Source organism: Ictalurus furcatus, chromosome 24 (genome assembly GCF_023375685.1).
Source record: "Ictalurus furcatus strain D&B chromosome 24, Billie_1.0, whole genome shotgun sequence".
NCBI classification, from domain to species: domain Eukaryota; kingdom Metazoa; phylum Chordata; class Actinopteri; order Siluriformes; family Ictaluridae; genus Ictalurus; species Ictalurus furcatus.
In genome coordinates, this window is record NC_071278.1 from 16,848,387 (window position 1) to 16,870,605 (window position 22,219).

General features: G+C 36.9%; 1 protein-coding gene across 1 annotated transcript in view; it reads right to left on the reverse strand.

The window, feature by feature from the left end:
* The window catches only part of gabbr2 (gamma-aminobutyric acid (GABA) B receptor, 2), a 202,534-nt gene that overhangs the window by 81,730 nt on the left and 98,585 nt on the right, over positions 1–22,219 (reverse strand). The window contains exon 3 of the mRNA XM_053613058.1: positions 10,688–10,858. Coding sequence (XP_053469033.1) covers positions 10,688–10,858 — 171 coding nt within the window. The remainder of the gene's footprint in view (positions 1–10,687; positions 10,859–22,219) is intronic.

Here is a 22,219-nt window from a genome sequence, read left to right on the forward strand (position 1 = left end):
TATACAATTATAAGTAATGGTAACATGATGGTGTTCAGATCTGGACAGAAACTCTTGACAGTATATGATAGCAGCCATTACATGTGTAAGGTGTTGTTATGCTAGTCTTCAGACTGAAAATATTTCACGACGTACATATCTTAACTAACAGTGGACAGTAATTGAGTTGCAAGGCAAATTGCAGGTTTATATTAATATGCTTGTTCTAATATGCTGTCCTTTCTAGAGTAAGCTTCTCCTTTCAGTTTTCTTCCGGATAGAGAGCTTTGTGCTTTCTGTTTTATAAGAAGTGGTTTTATTTATTTTTTATTTTTTAAATCTTACTAACTTCATGAGACGGAATAAATGGAGGCTAGTGACGGAATGACTATTTATAGCTTTGATATAAGTGATGACGGTGACTAATTTGTTGCACAGAAATTTCATAACATTAAATATAACTATAATAATATTTTGTTATGTCTACTGTATTCTATTATTTTGCCTCATTCTGTTTCTATTATGTGTGTGTATATATCCTTAGTTGTTGCTGGTCTGTTCATGGTTGCACTGTGGGATGAGTAACTAAGAAAAACATTACTACATTACATCACATGTATGTAATATGCATGTGACAAATAAAGAACGCTGAAACTTGAAACTTTGAACTTTGGATCCTGTAAACATAAAGATTACGTATGTAACTGTTTTCAAATTGTTGTGATATAAGAGGAACAAAACACTTCAGGATGTCATGCCGTTGTTGATTATTCTTCCAGTCATGTTCTATTCCTTACACATAGCACAATGGCTTATTTTTCCACAGTTTTCACAATTATTTAGAATTCATAGTCATACTATAATGCTCAATATTTTGACGTTTTATACCTCATATTCAGGGGTACATCTTGTTTATATAACAGAAAAGCACAGCCGGAATAAAAATAATTAAATAAATAAATAAATAAATAAGTGGACTGTTCCTTACAATTGCTTAATTTCAGTGAGGAAGATAACTGAATGACAAGATTTATCCCTTGTCCTTTGAATTGTCTCTCTGAAGCTGATTTACGTGCCTTTCAACAGATAACGGCAACTGTGCTACTTGAAAGGTTGTCATTTTGCTGTGACATGACGCTGAATGATCCCTCATACTCTCCGATATTTATCTTTGTGACCTCGAAATGAATGCCCATGGCTGAATTATGATTGTGATAGTAGGCATACGACTCATACATGATTGAGCATGCACAAATCCTTAATTAAGACCTGCAGCAATGGGGGAATGCCTAACATTTACTCTGTATCAATTCTGGCCTCATTTATATTCTGTTCACTTCATCTGCCAGTCTTGGTGAAAATCCCTCTTGCACAAAAACACACACACAAACACAAACACACATGGACACACAGAGGCACCCAGAAAGGTAGTAAAAGCACTGAACCCACCGCTAACAGGAAGAGGAAACAATGTAAGCAATTGTGTAGACAAGTGAGATCAATACAACTTGCTTTTGCTCTTCAGGAATCACAAGCACTCAGATCAAGACAAAGCATTACACTCATATCTCCACAGATAAGAGTTGTTCTAGATCGCAAAACAATCACAGAGTCCCAGCAGCTACTGGACTCATTGTTTGGATGAGTTGAGAGGGAAGGATGACTGCTTGACCTTTTTCTGTGTTTGATTTCATGTCAGACTATTCCCACTGCCCAAACACACTCATGCCCATGTGGTTGTGGGAAGAACATGCTCAGCCTGAGTCGAGCAAAAGACAAGTCTCGACCAGCCTGTGTGAAAGCACTGGGATTCCCCTGTCCTCCCAGAGCCGCGAACATGCCTTCTAAACAAAGAGATGGCCTAAGTATAAATGAATGGCAGGTGTGTGTATGTGCTTATATTAGAGCTAAACTTCTATTTTTAGATCTAGTTTTAATGAGTCTTTCTGGTGAAACAGTCACAAATGAGTATAAATGTGCAATGATACACACACACCAATAAAAGGGCAGCCCAGACACTCCTATCAAAGCAGAAAGAGATGGATGACTTTTGCTTTGGTCATGTCCTCAGGGAATGCAATTAGCTTTGGTAAGCTCGGCTGCTGTGCTTGTGTTGTTTGAATGTTTAGTCAGTGATCAAAGAAGCTAAATCTTCTACACACACCCATACACCTACATACACACATCTAAAAAAAAATATATATATATTACTGAAAGAACTGGAGTGTATGATATGAGGCCACTAATGGAGAACCTTGGTATGAGAGAGTCTATACCATAAAAGAAGCTCCTCTTTTATAAGTATACTTATAAAACACACATAACCCATCCATTTTAATCCAAACAGTGCATATAGTGAATGTACATCAGGTGCATTGATGGGTTGTTGCTACACAAGATAAGGAGAAGGGAGATTTACCAGCATTCCTATGTGCTGTGCTAGACACAGTTCTGATTTACACTGAGAATTATGCAAAGTACACTCATGTAATATGTGTGGTGTTTTGCTTGTATTTTCTCATTTGTAAGCTGCTTTGGATAAAAGTGTCTGCAAAATTAATAAATGTAATGTAAATGTAATATGTTCTGGGAAAACCTGTCAAATGTCACTGTGGCAAACAGCAAAAAAGACAGAAAAGTATGTTTAGGCCAAAATTGCCTATAGAGTTGCCTATAACATATACTTTGATACCTCAAGTTTAGGAAACCATAACCATACATCATCAAAACAGTATGGACGTTTCTGCAAAACAGTTTCTGTTTAACAAATCCAGTGGTAAAAACTGTCAGTCTGCTTAAAGATGCCTAAAACCTTGCTTGCCAAGTGTAATTTCCTAAACTATTTCCTTCTGGGCTCAATAAAGTACTGTCGCTATCTGTCTATCTATCTGTCTATCTGTCTATCTATCTATCTATCTATCTGTCTATCTATCTATCTATCTGTCTATCTGTCAATCTATCTATCTATCTGTCTATCTGTCTATCTATCTATCTATCTGTCTATCTGTCAATCTATCTATCTATCTGTCTATCTGTCTATCTGTCTGTTTATCTGTCTGTCTGTCTATCTATCTGTCTATCTGTCTGTCTATCTATCTGTCTGTCTATCTATCTGTCTATCTGTCTATCTATCTGTCTATCTGTCTGTTTATCTGTCTATGTGTCTATCTATCTGTCTGTCTGTCTATCTATCTATCTATCTGTCTATCTATCTATCTGTCTATCTATCTGTCTGTCTATCTATCTGTCTGTCTGTCTGTCTATCTATTTATCTATCTATCTGTCTATCTATCTATCTGTCTGTCTATCTATCTATCTGTCTGTCTGTCTATCTATCTATGTCTATCTATCTATCTGTCTGTCTATCTATCTATCTGTCTGTCTATCTATCTGTCTGTCTATCTATCTATCTATCTATCTGTCTATCTGTCTATCTATCTGTCTGTCTATCTATCTGTCTGTCTATCTATCTATCTATCTATCTGTCTGTCTATCTATCTGTCTATCTATCTGTCTATCTGTCTATCTATCTGTCTATCTGTCTGTTTATCTGTCTATGTGTCTATCTATCTGTCTGTCCGTCTATCTATCTATCTATCTGTCTATCTATCTGTCTGTCTATCTGTCTGTCTATCTATCTATCTATCTGTCTATCTATCTGTCTGTCTATCTATCTGTCTGTCTGTCTGTCTATCTATTTATCTATCTATCTGTCTATCTATCTATCTGTCTGTCTATCTATCTATCTGTCTGTCTATCTATCTATCTGTCTATCTATCTATATATCTATCTATCTGTCTGTCTATCTATCTATCTATCTATCTATCTGTCTGTCTATCTATCTATCTGTCTGTCTATCTATCTATCTATCTATCTATCTGTCTATCTGTCTATCTATCTATCTATCTATCTGTCTATCTGTCTATCTATCTATCTATCTATCTATCTATCTGTCTATCTAATACAGTGAAGGTCAGGTTTTGATCAAGTATTTGGATATCTACGCACCATAATGGAACGTGACATGCCTAATCCGTTGAGTTTGTAATCAGTTGATCAGTCACAATGTCATTGATGCTCCTGTGCTGAAGTTAAAAGAAGATCTTTAAATGCAATTTTCTTCCTTTTACCTTTTGGGTGAATTTAAAATATTATGTTGTAATATTAAACTATTATGTGGTTGTGATACCTACAAAAGAAAAACACAATTCAGTTCAGCAAAGCCTGTAGGTTTCCAAACTATATAGTAGAAAATGTCAATTGCACCATGTGAAGGATTTTCCAAGGCCACTTCACACTGTACTTTACTGGACATCAGACTTCAAATTCCACTGCCGTACTGATCAAAATCAGTTTAAAACTCTAAAGACTAAAGATCTTTTTCTGAGATACTGCTCTTCACCGATTAACATCACTGCATATTCTGCTGTGCATATTGTCTTAATATAAAGGTGTAACAATATTAATTACAAAGTCACAATTTCATAAAAAATTCCATGAACAGAGATAATGTTGGGCTTCACTCATCTGTGAATTTAACTGAGAATTTCAGTGAGGCTTTCGGTCTATGCATGCTTTAATACACCACATCACTCAGTTTGAGTAATGCACAGCGAAGAGCAGGTTGTAATTCTCTCAGCATTATTATCGCAAGTAGCTATTTTTAGGTTAATAAATTAATAGGCACTGGCTGATGGGGATGATCAAGAATGACGAAATTTTGCAGTGTGAGAACGGGACAGAAAGAGAGAGAGAGGTAAAACTTTATCTTGCAGCACAGCAGGTACTTTGAAGTTTAATATGTAGTAATTACAGTAGTTTAAAAGCCCTAGGCACTTGTAAAAATATACAACGTAATAAAACAGTATATATATATATAATAAGTAAACCAGCTGATAGGTTTTCCCAGCATCTTGGAAAGGTTGCATTGTATCAGAAATTTCTAGCAGTTACCACATATTTACATGTTTATTACTAGGCAAAATAAAATTGTACCAAGAATACCATAACATCCTACCAACAATAACATCTGGATCCACCACCACCACAGAGACAATCACAATCGTACTTAAGGTGTGATGCCTGATAAATAAATTTTATTCCACACCGAGGTCCCTGTCATCTAATCTGTCGCTAAATACAAATGCACACAGGGTTTAATCTGTAAGACAGTATAGTGGAGTGTGTTCTTAATCCACTTATTGATGGACACTCAGGCACAACACTGCTGACAGCCTCCTGCAATGTGTCAGATATCAAACCCCAGTCAGGAGAGAAATCAGTTCACAAAAGAAACTCTTATTAAAGCAAAACTCATGCATGCAAACACACGAAACACAGCCAAATAAATGTGAATATTTTGACGGAATTGCTCTAATGGGAGAAATGACTCTTACCAGGATGTCTTGGTCTGAAAGAGCATTCCTGTTATAAATAGGCACAACTTATCTCCACAACTTAAACATTTGTAAAGGTCATATAGCATATATTCCGTATGTCAAATCAAAGATAACATGCATGCATCTTGAGGTCGCTTGAAGTCTGTGCTCAGGAAGGTCCAATTTTAGACTTAGCAGAGTGATGATGAAGAAATCATGAAGTGGTTTGTTTTGAATTCCACATAAGTACCATTTTATCCATCCTTGCTTACTATTGATTTGACTGTAAATGAACAATTCTAAACTCTCATGTCTGCTAAATGTAGATCCCAGGTTTGTGAGAAATGTACTCCCTCATTCTAAGTTGATACACATCAAAAAACCTGAGGGGCCTCTAGGGATCTGATATTTTGAAGAATATACATTCAGGTTTTTCAAGACTGCAAGTTCTGCCCTTCAGTTATTTCGGCTCTCCTCTGTCGCTGCCTCTTTGCCCATGCTCTCTTAGAAAATGTTAATAGAGACATGTCTCTCTCTCTCTCTCTCTCTCTCTCTCTCTCTCTCTCTCTCTCTCGCTCCCTGGGAAAATCCCAGGCTTTAGGGAGAATTTAAAGATTCTAATCGGACTTCACTAAAAGACGTCCCACTGACCTCTACACTTATAATCTAATCTGCTTTATGGAAAAAAAAAAAAAAACAACAGTACTGCCAAACTTTGAAGAATTATAAGTTTAATGAGTTCTCACTTTGATTATGAGCATCGTCCACACCAGTCACACCAGTCATCAGCTGAGTTAAAAACTGGTCGAATCATTTAAGCAGGAGCTTCATCGTCATCTTTTCAGTCTCTACCGGTCTCTAGCCACGTTAACATTGGTGGGGAAATATTTGCCGACCAATTCAGTCAATTCTGTTCTGTTGGCTAAATTTCTTGCTTTTAGGTCATTTAAATAAAAAAAAAATTTGTCTGCTGTGAGTTGTTAATGCAGAGGAGTGGGAGATTTTCCACCGTTTTTCAGAATTCAGCTGTAGCGATATCGGGCACACATTTGTTGGTGTCACAGAGAGCTAAAAAAAAAGCCCCAAACATTTTCTACTCTGATATGTAGCATAAGTGATGCATCGTCGTACATATGTCGTTGCTGCCCATCTTGCTCTTCTGCACAGCTGAGGCCAGCATGGTGGCACTAGCATAATGCGCTAATCGGGCTTCCAAAGCCTTCCTCTGGCAGGTTTATAGGACCTTGTCTGTTTATGCCCTGCAACTACATCACGACAACCAAGATAATGGGATTATTCCTTTCTGCTACTCTCATAGAGACTTATTATTGCACAGTCTACAGTAGGTTTAACCAGCCTGCTCTCCAGACATTTTATATTTGGAATAGTTTCAAAATAGGGCCATAGTTTTGAGAGGGAAGTCAAATTATACAAATACATTTTAATGGCATGGAAGTTAATTATGTCTAGTCATTACTTTACTTTAGACATGGATCAAATAAAATATATACAAGTATACATGGTTGCTGAGCATAATGGTGTGGCTATGATGTACTTGAATATTCTGCTAAGGGGATTAGCTGTAGTGGAGTGATGTTAAGAAACTCCACTAAAAATAAAACAGCTATCTTTTTTATTTATTTATTTGTTTGTTTGTTTATTTTAGAAAAATACAGAATGAGAGAGGTAAGAAATGTCTAATTGCAATGTAAAATGTCTAATCCATAATGTTTCTTGCGCCAAGAAATCTGTACAAAGTACGCCTGTATCACCAAAATAAGGTGATGTAGATAGATTTTGGAGTGAATTAATAAGAAAGGGTACACACAGTAACCCCTTCCCTAACCTTGACATTTTTATACCAAAAAAAAAATATTGGAATTATAAGCTGCGATCAGATAATCCCAAATATTTTGACCCAATATTTGAACTTTAGAGATTGCATACTTTTAAGTATTATTCTGTTTGCCTTGTCTTTGACTTTTTTTTTGCTACTGTATCTCTTGCCTTGACTCCACTCTGGATTATGCCTGTCTGATCTTCTGTTTTCTGATTTGCATTTTGGCTTTTTTTGTATATGACTTTTTACTTGGTTTGAATTGTGAATATAATTTTGGATGGTGTTTAATAAACTCCTGCTTATGGATCCTAATATGCCTCCTAAGTCTACTTCGTTACTTAGAGGCAAGTATATTAATATTTATAACATTAACCCATTTTTTGTGCCAAAGAAATTTAGCTAGGACCATATAATTCTAAGACCTCAAAATTGAGCTGTGTGAACTGCTATGAATGATTAATGCTATGGCCTGTTCACTGCTAAAATGCAAGAGAAATGGAGCGAAAGCAATGAAAAGAAAAACTCTGAAGAATGCCGAAGTCTTAAATATTTTTTCAACAATCATACATAAACATGCTAATTTCCATCTACATCCATTATGTACCTTTATTGGTGCAAAGTATAAAAGTATAATTCAGTTTTACCCGGCAAATGTAATCTAGTTTTACTGCAAAAATTTGGACGCTTTAACCGTCTAAATGAAGCATTAACTGCTACACAGCCTCTTACACTCATTATATAATAAAAAAAATAAGTTCAATATCTGTCAGATCCCACTTTTCCTCACAGAGTAGAGCAACGGCCTTTTGTGTCGACTTATATTCATTTTTGGAATTTTGGACATTTCATTTCTCCAAAGAAAAAGTCCAAATACAGCAGATTTTTACAAATAACAAAGACCTTAGGACCTTAAGAAGCAAACATATCTCACATGAAACGCTAGTCAACAGAGTTGGGTGTAATGCATTACAAAGTAACTGTAATCTAATGACTTTTTCTGATAACACAGTAATGTAACGCATTACATTTAAAAAGTTATAGAATTTGATAACTGTTACTGATGTCAATAAAATTACGTTACTTGCGTTACAAATTTATTGTTAAGAAAACAACATTAAGTAAAAAGCATTTTTAAAACAAATCGCATTTTGTGCGGCCGCGTCAGTTAACGAGCAATGAGCATGCACTTTAAGGAATCACCGGACAACGTGCGCTAAAATGGACGCAGATGAGTGTGGTGGTTGTTTCTTCAAATGGAAATACAGACATTACTTTGATTTCATTGAGCGTAAAAACAAAAAGCATTCTATGACAAAACTCATCGCTAAGGAGGGGTCCTGTGCCCAAGACGAGAGTGGTCCAGCCTCACCTAAACAAGCTACAGTAGATTGGATTTTTTGTTCAGGATGGGGAGGGAAGGTAACTTCTGAGCAGATGAAGAGAGTTGTGGCAGCATATGTGGTGGAGGAAATGCTGCCCTTGTCGACTGTGGAATCGCAGTCATTTAGAGACATACTTACAGAGATACCTGTGATGGACAGATGTGTACCCTTGCAGGACAAGAAAGACATTTGCAAGGTATTTAGATAAATGCTATGCTGACATGGAGTATGAACTTTAAAAAAAAAAACATTTGCGCGTTTAGAGTATGTCTCCACAACCGCAGACATTTGGACTAGTAATAATAAAAGCTTCTTTGGCATCACAGCCCATTGGATTAACCCTGTGACTTTTAGCCGTGAAAAAGCTGCCACAGCCTGTAAAAGAATTAAGGAAAGGCACACGTATGATGTGATTGCAAGTGAAATAGAGCAGGTGCATTCAGGATTTGGACTGTCAGGTTAAATCACAGCGACAGTCGCAGACAGTAGGTCAAATATTCTAAAAGCCTTCAGAATGTATAAACCTTCTGAAGATCCAGAATCTGATTCACTCAATATTAAATTACTGAAAGAACTATGAGTTTCACTTTGTAGTGTATGTTTGTAGGTTGGATAGGTTTTGAAAGTCATTTGAAAGTAAATTAATTAGTAATCTGGTTACATTTTACATGCAGTAATCAGTAATGTAAAATCAAATCGCAGTTTTAAAGTAGTAATTAGTCATCTGTAGTGGATTACTTTTTCTTTAGTAACTTACCCAACACTGCTAATCAGTAATGTGAACACTTTGCGAAATAACTTTTGACAACATTTGTAATGAAAGATATGGGAAAATGCAATCTCTTAATAACATCATAAATATATACTCACCAGGCAATTTATTAGGAACACTGGTGCACCTACACATCAATGCAATTATCTAATCAGCCAATTGTGTGGCAGCAGTGCAGTACATAAAATCATGCAGATACAGGCAGCAGCTTCGGGTAATGTTCACATCAGCCATGCAGAATCTTTTTTTTTTTTGACAACACTAATTAAAAAGGAAGAAAAGCTTTGGGAATTCACTGTTAGCACTGTGCATTTGTAAAGCGATATGGCATTCCATTTAGGAAGAAATCAAAACATGGGAAATTAATGCTAATAGGAAAGAACATTTGGGGGAAATTTGAGAAACAGCCATTCATTAAACACTTCAGATTTACTTGACTAAAACTACTAAAACTAGATTACTTTGTTATTAGAGATTTAATGAACTAGTTTTAGTAATTCTCTGTTGGCCCTGCCCAGCCCGAGTCTGGAAAAAAAAAAGCAGCGCAAGTTGCTAGTCAAGCAACTGATCCACTGTTAAGTTAATAGATGAATCAATGACATCAATGACAAGCATAATCAGCCATTTACAACAGAAATTGAATACTGACCAAAGTGAAACTATAACTCTCTTATAATTCACATAAAATATTTTGTTGATTTTGTTGCTTACACGAAAAATCTAATCAACTAGTCTGAATTACGTAGCGCGAGTGTGATCCATTGGCTTATCCACTTGCATTATCAAATCTCACAAGGATGTTGGTGCTGACTAGTATTTAATCGATTTGATTAAAATATAAGTAACGTAGTGGGTTACATTGCAGCCTCACAACCCCGGGGTCCTGGGTTTGATTCTGAGTTCGGGTGACTGCATGGAGTTGGCTTTTATTCCAGGGTTCTGGATATACATGATCAAATCATGTTGGTTGTACAAAAACAAACTGTGTGAATGCAAATCAGTTCATTCATGTGGAACCAATCAAGTAAATTCATTGAACTTTTTTGTATGTACAGAACAATGACCAAAAGGAGTGCAAAAGCTACAGTAGTTGAGGTAGAACTGCATGATCCAAATAATGAAGTACTGTACTTTGTGACTAATGAATGGGTCAGGTTACTCATTAATTTACAAACGAGTTCACATACTACCTTAGCTACAAAGGGTTTTGGGAAACTCTTGTTAATTAAAGGATCTCTTACAAACAAGAAAATGTGTTAAAAATGCATCAGGCAACCCACCTTGTTTTTTTTTTTTTAATGCTGATTGTTCTACTGAACTTAAATTTTAGACTAACCTCTGAGAACCTCTGGACGTCCTGAGTCAAGGTACCCACTCTGCTCCAGTTGTAGTAATTGAGGAACTTCACAACAGCTGGATTGACCGCGTTGTCTGACGGAACTGTCCTGAAAAAGTTAGGGTACTTCTTCTTATCTGCCAGGACTGGTGTTGTCGCGGCAAAAGATAGCTGCAGACATGGAGAGAACGGACATATTGTTTAGTAGAGGCCAAACTGCTTACAACAACCGAACACTGCAAAACACCTGACTAGCAAATATAGCAAGTCTGACACGTACAGTAACTGCTGTTTATTTTTATGTGTGATCAAGGTGATGTGTTTTGTGCTAGATTAGACTGATATCACCTTGATATAAATACAGAGCCGTAAGGCGAACTGAAGCTTATATCCAAGCCCATATTGTACACTCTTTTTTTTTTTTTTTGGCCTTTTCAGGGTGGATTAACTGTGATGAGCCAGTCCAAATTCCCTGTGTCAGGACTATGGCAGTCTAAAGTACAGGTGTGAACAAATCAACAGAGTCACACTTCTCTATAAAAAGACAGCATTTGCACCTTCAGAGGGCGCTTAGGGTGACACGAACCATGAATGTTTGCACCATTGACAATCAACTTCAGTGAGGAACTGACTGGCTGACACATGTGTGTGCGTGTGTGTGTGTGTGTGTGTGTGTGTGAAAATATATAATGAGGTCATGATGGGCCTATTAAAAACTAAAAAAAAGTGCTTGCTCTTTTGCTATTAATTTACATATTGTGCAAAGATTAAGGTCTCTTTGGATCTTTTTATCGATGGAAAAAAAAGGGGAAAGCATTGAAATCTATTATCTGTTGCAGTTATTGTTGTTGTGTGCACACCTAATTCTGATCAATATAGGTTGTGTGCACACCTAATTCTGATCAAATTTGTAATACTGTGGAATATTCAGAGTCTAACTCAATATATTATAACTCAATAAACTGGGTGGTATGCAGATTATTGTGAGCATTATTCTGTTAGTCAATCATTTCCATATTGGCACAAAATGTATCTTCAGGAACAGTCAATGACTGCATCAATGGAGTTTCTGACTTTATAGTACACATGCAAGCTTTCCTAGAGCAAAGATGTGGTCAGTTCTATTAAGTCCCACTCACTGCCTCCGGATGTCAACAGAAACATGATTTTTAAAAGCACTGTTGGTCACAATGACACAGTGAACGTTCTAAAGGAAATTATTTTCTCATCCTGTGCGTATGCTTATATTGAAGCTGAAATGGAATTGACCTTCAGCCTGCACTATGTTATGGTTATGACCTTTGTGACCTGAAGAGGAACATAGGAAATGTGCTTTTACTGGAAATCTGGCTTTACTAGGTAATTCTAACTGAGACATGCTATGTAAGCATGGGAAACCTACCTGAAAAAATTCTGCATAGTCTCCTAATAGCAATAGTAAGTTTCCTCTTTTTGAGTTTCCTAATAGCAATGGCTCAAATTCCTAATAGCAGTGCTTCTTATTCCGGCCGGATTTGAGCCACCGCTTCATTTGCCTGCAGTATTTTCCTAGGTTTACTCTTTTGGTCATTTCAGAAGATGAGGTCTCAAAGGTACTTGTTATGTTAGACTGGGTCAAGACAAGATCTTAATGATTCTAGCAGTTTGCCAGAAACTCTCAGTCGCATCACCACTGATAGTAAAGCACTAGAAGCCAAGGAGCAACAAATGCAACTGCAATCATTTCTACTGATATGGTTTTGCAAGATGAGGTAGAACTGCATCTGTGCAATGTATGACAGGCTATTGCAACAGCAGTGGGCTGTGACCTCTGTTCTTTCCAACTGCACAGTGACTAAGCTACCAAGTACCTTGCAGTGAAAGAGCATGAGCTACCACTATTGCTACCATGTGAGGGTGAGATTTAATCACCTGTCAGCATCCAGTGGGAAAACAACCTGACCTTACTGGAGGAAAATTTAGTCAACAGGACAAGACTAAGAAAAGGATTGGGAAATGGTAGTAAAAACACTGATTAAATGAGTCAGAAAAGAATAATGCTTATTAATTGGCCAAATGTAGGTACAATAGCGATTCAACATTACATTGTTCCTACAGATTAAGTTCCTACTCAGAAGAAAGCACATAATCTATAGCCACACCAAAAGCAGTAGTTCTTTAATCAGAGCAGGTCATTTCTCCTTCAACTTTTACACTGTCTTGTACAAACAAATGGGGGTATTTGCTTCTGTGTGGACAACAAAAGACCACAGGACATATGTTTGTGCAAATTACAGTTGAGTGCTTTAAGACGACACGGGCCTCATGGCTTCTCCTACAATTTCATTAAATTGAGCCAATGAAATGTTTCCCAAAGTGTCTATATTGTTCATAAACGTTGGTGAAATTCAGTATTTTAGCAACTCAAATGCTCAAATATCACCCTGCAATAGAGTACTGTTTGTTCATATAACTCAAACTGTTTTTCACAGACAGTGCAGCCTGTGTGAAAATCTCCTCCGAAGACCCTGACACGGCGCTAATAGACATTCATTGAAGTCTTTGCAGCTCTGGGTGTTTATGGCATATTCAAGTACACTGTGTTTCAATTGGAAGAAAGAATAATGCTCATTGGACAATAGGCTTTCAACACAACATTTTGAGCCACGGCTGGATGCATGGGCTTCACTAGGCGTGAACGGGAGTGTGGGCAGATGCGTTTTTGCACGGGGGGGGAAAACCCCATCTCAATGCATTTTGGACAGTATGCTTTTTAGGTTGTCCTGCCTGGAAGCCCAGCTTCTCCATATGATGATTGGTAGACCTCTCAAAGGGGCAGAACATGCCAGATATCTCAAACTTAAACATGTCAGCACCAGTCAGAATCACTTGGAGCCTGCGTTATTGCTGTAATTGTGGTGTTAATTTTGTACATATACCATCAAGTATAAAGTTCTGTTTGATTATTTGCATTCGTTTCTAAAAATGTGTTGTTTATAAGACTAGCTAGCTAGCTGTCACTTCCTTAGCTGCTTTTTTTCCCCTTGCTGAAATGGCTGCTCATGTTGACCGGATTTTAGAAAAGTCTTTTAACACCCATACTTATGAGGAGAGACTGAAAATTAAACAAGATGGCAGACCAATGTCAAAGTCAAATTAAATGACCAAATAAATTTATTCAAAACTCAGGGAGTTAATATACCCCTATCGTTCATGTTAAATATGTATCCGTAACAGATAGTTGTGCTTCCTTTATTTTAATAACCACCAGCCACCACTGGGCAAATGTGTTTAAAAATAAGACTACTCTAGGATCTTTGTGAACGAACTATTCAGTCAAGCTATGTGCTTTAATATTACTTCTCCACTGTAAGCTTTTGTGCAGATCTGGCAATCCTGATCACAGCTCATATGTCACAAACTAGTACAACACATTCCACATATTTAGTTGAATAGATTAACCAGTAAATATGACCTTTGTGCCAACGCATTTTTTTATGTTACCAGAGCTGAAAAATTTAGAAAATATAACGCAATTTAAGTATACACCTTTCTACAAAGTAGATTATTCTGTTCATAGCAGTTTTTTGCTTACAGGAAAACCAATTGGCATATCAGTCATATTAATGCCCTACACACAGTTTACTTGTGTATAGGGCATTAATAATAAAACAAACCAAGTACTTTTAGTACAGTAATTTTAAACCATTACAGTACATGGGGTAATCCAGCACCAACTCATCATGGCAAGCTCGTACTGGTTCTACCGCAGCAAAGGCTGCTGTGGTGCAGTTTTTTCTATCATGGCTAAACTAATGACTGTAATGCTTATGACACTATAATGTAACAACAAGCCTTGATGTGTCTTGAGCATGTGGATATGGAATGAGCCTGACAGCTTCGTTTTAGTAGCAAGCTGGCCAACATATTAAAAACCCATGCTGATGTCCTGAAATGGCTAAGCAAGGTCAACTTCAAGGTAACATTTGACAGGTGAAAACCCTGGTCAAAAAATGTTAGTATATTCATACAGTACTTGAAAGAGTTTCTGCTGAGTCCAGGGAATACTGGATTTTATTCCCTTACGTGGAGTTTAATCACTGATTTCATTGTTGTTCAAATTGTATGGCCTAACCTATTATTATAAATGATTCTTCCTTTATAGTAAAAATCTGACTTTTAAAAAGGTCAAAGACCGGCTAGACTAGGCTTAAAATATCAATCATATTAGTGATCACATTTAGTCATCTCTTTTATATTATTCCATTTTTACTCCAGACTACCATGAATACACAATTAAACTTGAGGACTGCAAAATTCCCAAAGACAGCAGACAATCTATAACTTGTTGCATTTCACTGAGCTTATGGTTAATATTTGTCTAGAAAAAAAAAAAAAAAGAAGAAATATTGTTTGATTAGGTCCTCAAATCTCAATTGAATACTATTGTGCATATTTTCTGACAGCCAGAGAACTTGTGAATAGCAACACATTTTGCATTTTTGTTAAACTGTGTGAATAGCAACACATTTGGCATTCTGTTAAAAAGTGCGATAAATCATCGGGAGAAATAATAATGTTTAGACAAGGAAATACAGACAGTTTAAAATTGAGCTACGTGACACTGTTGGTGATTATGTGTAGTAGAAAGTCGATGATGAAACGACATGGACGGTGTGCTGCTGCAGCAGAAATAGTGAGACAGTGTCAGCCTTTTGTTTATCAGTGACAGTTGTCACTGTAGACAAGTTGCAAATGAATTTACAGCCACAAATAAATCTCACTTTCTCAGTTAAATCTTTTTTTCTTGTTTTTTTAAACTCAGAAACAACAGATTCATGACATTTACTGTGATGCCCGAGAGCCAATGAAATTCACACGTTGTTTTCTGTTGCTCTAATGAGTCATGATGTAATATACCAGAAGCAGAAATATTCAAACATGCATCTAAATTTAAATCTCTATATATGTCACCAACAAAGATGGGGATGATCCGTAAAGGCAAAGCCGAGATATTCTGAAGACATCTATCACACGACATTGTCTTGATAGCATTACAACTAAGCTAATGGTATTAGGTAATCCTTGAGCCTCCTTTATGTTTTAAAGTCTCTCTCAGAATTAACACTAAAAAAAAAAAAAGAATAAAACTTACACTCTGACAGACAAAATGCTGATGTGACATATTCACAGCCCACAGCTTTGTTATTTATTTACTCTCTCTCTCTCTATCTCTCTTTCCACGTTTGCGCATGCGTGGGCATTTGTGGAGCGAGTGGAGGGTGATTCAGAGCGTGGCTGAAGATTTTTCTCAACTTTTACGGTCTGTTACATTTCATCTTGTTGAATTGGGATCGTGGGTGTTTGTAGGAGGAAGAGTGGGATTAGGGAGCGTTAGCCAGTTCTAAACTGGCGGGCATGGATAGTTCGGGAGGAGCGTGGTTTGGCCAGCTCACCCGACGACATGGAATTAAAGTGCCGGTTGATATTGAAAGCTCAGTGGAGGAGGTTAGTATAGCGATTGGAAAAGCTGTTGGATATAATCGTATATGGTCTGCATCCAGGATGAACGGTGCTGTTGTCTTGTTTTTGGACAAGATTGAAAAAGTGACTGAGGTTGTTGAAAAAGGAATAACCCTGAATGATAGCATTGTGAAAATGTTCCCTCTTGTTAATCCAGCAAAGAAAGCGATGCTGTCAAATGTGCCCCCTTTCGTCGAGGATGAAATTATAGAAAGATATGGTCAGACTATCTCAACCATAAAGAAGATTCCTTTAGGATGAAAGTCTCCATTGTTGAAACATGTTGTTTCTTTCAGGAGACAATTACACATGGTGCTGAAGAGTGATGAAGGGGATTTGAATATTGCTCTGAAGTTTAAGATTGATGGTTTTGACTAGCTTATCGTTGCAACAACTGAAAGCTTGAAGTGTTTTGGATGTGGTAATGAAGACCATTTAATGTGTTCATGCCCTGAAAGAAAAAATTCAGAACAATAGCACGGTGGAAAGGCATTTGGAAGAAAGGATTCAGGAGAGCAATAAAATGGAACAGGTGAGGCAGAAAAGAACAAGAAAAAGAAATAAATGTAGATCTAAATGAGTTAGAAGGAGAAAACTTTCAAGACGATGAAGTTCCAACAATCATGAGAAAAACTAATCAATGGGAAGTTGTGGCTACATCTAAGAAAAAAAAACTGCAGAATGTTGGTGCAACTAAGGATGTTGGAGTAAGTACTGATGAAATATCAGGATTGGACAGTGAGAGGAAATCCATTGCTTCTTTCACTAATAAAAACATGGAGAAAGATTTTAGTGGATGTAGTTTGGAGCAAGTACGAAGTTTTCTACAGTCTACTAAGGAAAAGCAAAATGTTGAGGTTACTGATTATTTTCCTGATCGGGCCTTGTTTATTGAGTCTGCCAGATTTTTGATGAGACAAAGAGAGGAAAACTGTTTGTCTAATCCAGATGTGTACCAGCTGAAGAAAATCGTACAACGACTGAGTTCTCAAATAGTATCAAACGGTGGAATAATAGTAATGTGTATGTTTTGTGCCTTTTGTTTTGCTCTCTCCTAATTGACTTTAAAATCTCATGCATTAATCTAAATGAGATGCTACTTAAAGAGCACAATTATATGATGTTTTGAAAATTAAAGGTATTGATATTTGTACAGGAAACTCATAGCACACAAGAAAATACTGTAGAGTGGCACAAAGAATGCACTGTAAAACCGGATAGTTCATTTAACTCAAAAAATTTGAGGAAACTAATTACCTCAAAAAAAATTTTAAGTTGATGAACCATTTTCTTTAAGCCAAATACATTTAAATATAACAAAAATTTAACTAAACTTGTTATATTTAAGTGTGTTTGGCTTAAAGAAAATGGTTCATCAACTTAAAAATTTTTGATTTTTAAAAATTTTAAAAAAATTGATTTATGAACTGAAAATTTTTGAGGTAATTAGTTTCCTCAATTTTTTTGAGGTAAATGAACTTATCCGGTTTTACAGTGTGTGATGGCCAGATTTGTCTTAGTCGTAACAGTGTTCTTAGTGCAGGAGTTGGCATTTCATTTTCCACAAATTTCTTTCCAGAATCTTGTAATGTAGAACAAATAGTATAAGGAAGATTATTAAAAGTTACAGCAAAATCTTAAAAGATTATTTTGGAAATGTCTGTGTTCCAGTCAATGCATCTGAAAGAATGTTTTTTTTTTTAAAAAAAAAATACAATTGCTAATACAGTTCAGCAGTGTGAAGATCATTATTTGATAATTGGTGGAGACTTTAATTGTCTGACAGTGATACTGAGAGAAATCATTAAAGCCTCGTGGTGCCTCAAGGCGTCGATTGTTACAACTTATTGAATCAAATGAACTTTGTGATGTGTGGAGGAACTTGCGGGACAATAAAAGACAAATATAGCTTTCAAGCTTCTAAGTGTGGTTGGGACGTTAGGATTAAAGAAACAATTATTTTGGACAGATTGTACAAAAATGGACTTGAAAGTAATTTCCTGTTTTTATGAAGGTGTTCGAAAATCATGGAGTTTGATGAAAGTAACAAGGTCTACTGATGGAAAATCTTTGCATCGGTTAATGTTAGAACCATTGATGAATGGATCTCATTTGAATTTGTCTTGCGAAATAGTGCCATGGTTTGAACAAAAATTGAAGAATGCGAAGATAACAACGAAGGATTTGGTAGAAGTGACTGGATGGCATTTGAGTAATACTGTTGCATTGACTCGAAGACTTATGAGAGTAGTTGGACAGATATTGGGAAAATGTTGAAGCTCTTCATCTGAAGAAGAATGGATGCTCCTTTATGACTTTTCAACATTAAAAATAAGGCCAAATGTTGAAGACTCGAACCAGCAATGATGAGTTCTCCAGATTTGCCAGATACAGATATTAACTGTCCTTTAACAGTGTCGAAAAATTGGAAAGACAGGAATATAAAGTTTATTGGTGGAAAAATTTTGTGTAAAAGTGTTGAATAAAGAACAGTTGACACATCGTTCTGATAATCCTTGGTGATGTCATTTACGTGTGGATTCTAGTTTTAATTCTAGGACGGGTTCCCTTCTGAGTCTAGTTCCTCATATCATCTTAGGGAGTTTTTCCTTGCCACCGTCACGCTCATTAGGGATAAATTCACACATTTAAAATCGGTATCCTGTGTTTATATGTTTCTGTACAGCTGCTTTGAGACAATGTCCATTGTTAAAAGCCGCTACACAAGTAAGTTGAATTGAACTGAAAAATTAAATCAAATGTGGGGTACGTTATATAAGCCACCATTGACAAAGAGACTGGAAATTTGCAGTGGAGAATTTTACATGGCAGCGTTGCCGTTAATGCTGTCATTTCTATTCTTAATCCACTAGTAAAAGACAGTTGTATTTTTTGTGAGCAGAGAACAACTAGCTTTCATTATCTTATATATCGTGAGGTTGAAACCTCTGTTGAAAGTGATTTTCGATGACATTGGTGAAACGTTTAATATACCTGTTTTTATTTATGGTTTAAGGAATCTAAAACAAAGAGAAAAAAAAGGGGCTTTTGCTCAGTTTTATTATTGGTCAAGCAAAAATGTCTATTTATTTAAGTAGAAAAAAGAAAATTGAATATGGGAATGATTGTAATATAGTGACTGTGTAATATAGGGGTTGTAAAAGCGAGAATTAAGCATGAGTTTTCTTTTTGTTCATGTATGAAAAAATGTATTGGATTTTGAAAAGATTTGGACTTGTGGAGATGTAGGGCTACCTTGTGAATTTGAAAATAACTTTTTGCTATTTACTGATGAATTGAGATGAAGTAGTAGGTAACATGTAATATGTAAAACCTTACTGTGTGTATGATTACGGTATAATAAACTTTTTCTAAAAATCTCTCTCTCTCTAATCAAACTATGGCTCCTAGACTTTAATAGTCAAGCACTTGTTCTGCAGAATGATTAGCCAATAATGTATCAGATGCTGTCTGAGGCCCGGTTTACATGTAGTGTGTTTTCGTTTAAAACACATAACTTTTGCTACGGTTACGCCTGTCGTCTACACTGCTCCGGCATTGTCGACCAATCGAAAACGGAGACTTTTGGAAACACCAAAGACCCTGTTTTAGTTGGAAAACTCCGGGCTCGCGTTTCAGTGTAAACGGACCAAAACGAAGACTTTTGAAAATGAAGGCGTGGCTTCCCACATTCGCCCCTCGATTGGGTCTTCTGGATCATTGCGTATCCTTCCCTGATTCGTCAATCCCTTACCATATGACCATTACGCCATCTTGATCATACACACACAACACGGAGACTGAACCGCAAGCTTTGCTGGCCTTGTTGTCATTCTTAGCAGCCATTGTGCGGTTAAATTCTGTACTTTATAATATTACAGCTACCTACATGCGCAAGAGGGAAGCTACGATTAGAGCAATCGGCAACAAACTTCATTTCAAGCGGCGTAAGCCCTACACGGACCACCGGTTTGTTGGTGTGTGCAACCAACTTCCTGTTTACACGTGTATGCGCGTGCCCAGTGTTCATGAATGGTCATGTGACACGCGTATTCGGTCGTATAGTGTGGACGGAGATCGTTTCTGAAACACAGCAGAAACGCCAGTGTGGACGAGGATCGATTTCATTTTAAAACCCCTTTTTAAAACAAAAACATACTAATGTAAACAGGGCCTGAGTAAGTAAGACGAGTGACTCTCATTATCATGCACGCGGTGAAGAGATTATAGTAGGAGGAAGCAGGAAAAGGGAAAAGTTGAAATGTAAAAATGGACAATAATTACTAAATGAAAGAGTTAGATAAAGTTATCACATTAGATAGCCTAGTCTTCCTTAAAAAAAGAAAAAATAAAGTATTTATTTAGTTAGTTAGGATAAAACAGTGAAAAGTCTGAATACTTTTCTTCAGTTGCAAAAATGCATATTTTTAGAGATAGTCAGTGTTCTCATGGCAAGAAATTTAGTTTAGAAGAAGGAGAAGAAGAAGCAGAAGAAGAGGAAGAAAGCTAATTGTTGTTCTTGGAGAAAACAACATTAAGATTGTTAATAATACTACGAATATAATAGTAATACAGCCCTCTCTATTAAACCTCAGGCATGTTAGTTGTAACAGCCTGGAGCTCCATAGAGTGACCTTCAAGTTCAAGCTTAATGTGTCAACTTTTTCCAGTGTCAGTTATTGTTGTTACACCAGTGAGGGTCGCCATGAATCCATAGCAGGTCAGCAAAACACTCTGATAAGGACATGAGTATATTACAGGGCATTGATCACACTAATTCACACCTTAGGGCAATTTAGATCCAGCTACTGGTATGTTTTTGGGAAGTGGAAGGAAAACAGAAAACCAAAAGGTAGGGTCTCCACAGGGTCACGGGGAGCCTGGAGCCCATTCAAGGGGACTCAAGGCACAAGGCGGAGGACACGATGGACAGGGTGGGACAACCCATCACAAGGCACAATCCTATTCACACTTTACTGATAATTTGGCGATGCCAATCAGCCTACAATGCATGTCTTTGGACTGAGGGAGGAAGCCGGAGTACCTGAGGCCTGTTTCACAAAGCCGGTTTCAGTGGCTACACAGATAAGTTTGAGTTTAGTTTGAGCAAACTCTGGTTTTTCTGTCTCAACAAGGTGGATTGGTTTTTAGCAGGTTTCAACGCCATGGAAACTTACGCTACGCGGCTAAACTACTCCGAAGCAGCTTTTATTCAGGGTAAGAAATCTCAAAACCCAACTTGGACCAATCAGCTGCGAGCAAGGTGATATAAATCTGACACGTTAAAGTTAACCCTTTAGTGTTTGTAGAGGTGGCTTCACCATTTATGGAGCTCGGAAAGCAAATAATAAAGACACTTCGAAGGGAAAGAACTTTTAGGGACAGACACAATCCCCTTGCTATCTGTACGAAAGATATGGATTTTGGGCAGACGCTATAGTTGATCTACGCCGGCTTCTTGAGCCGCACGCTAAAAATCTGACACACTGAAGCCGCTTTTACTGTACTACAAACTGTATGTGCTGCTTGTATTGCTTTGCGGTTCTTTGCGATTGAACATATTTTCACGCGGGCACATTATTCCTGTCCCAATATAGTGTCACAAATTGATATTTATTTTATTAATATGTCATTAAAATAATTTACATTTATATTCAATAAAATTACATGAATTATGTTGGGGTTATAAATTTTCAATCCGTTTATTCTCATTGCGAACCTGTAAATGTAAACTAACTCATTTACACCATCAGCAATTTTCCCGAGCTTTGGCAGCCGCAACAGTGTGATTATTGTGGTAAAAGTGTGGGTTTAAATTCCTCATATTGCCTCATAATAATTTCTTGCTCTTTAACCAGAAGTATGCACATCTGCTTTCTTCCATGATGAACGCTATTGGCTGTTTGCTGCAAATGTCTGGCTTTATGTGCATGTGCGTGCTGAGTAAACTTTGTTTCTGGGTTAAAACCTGCGTTGACTGAGAACGATGATAACCAGCGTCATGAAACCTGTTAACCTTAATTAACCTGG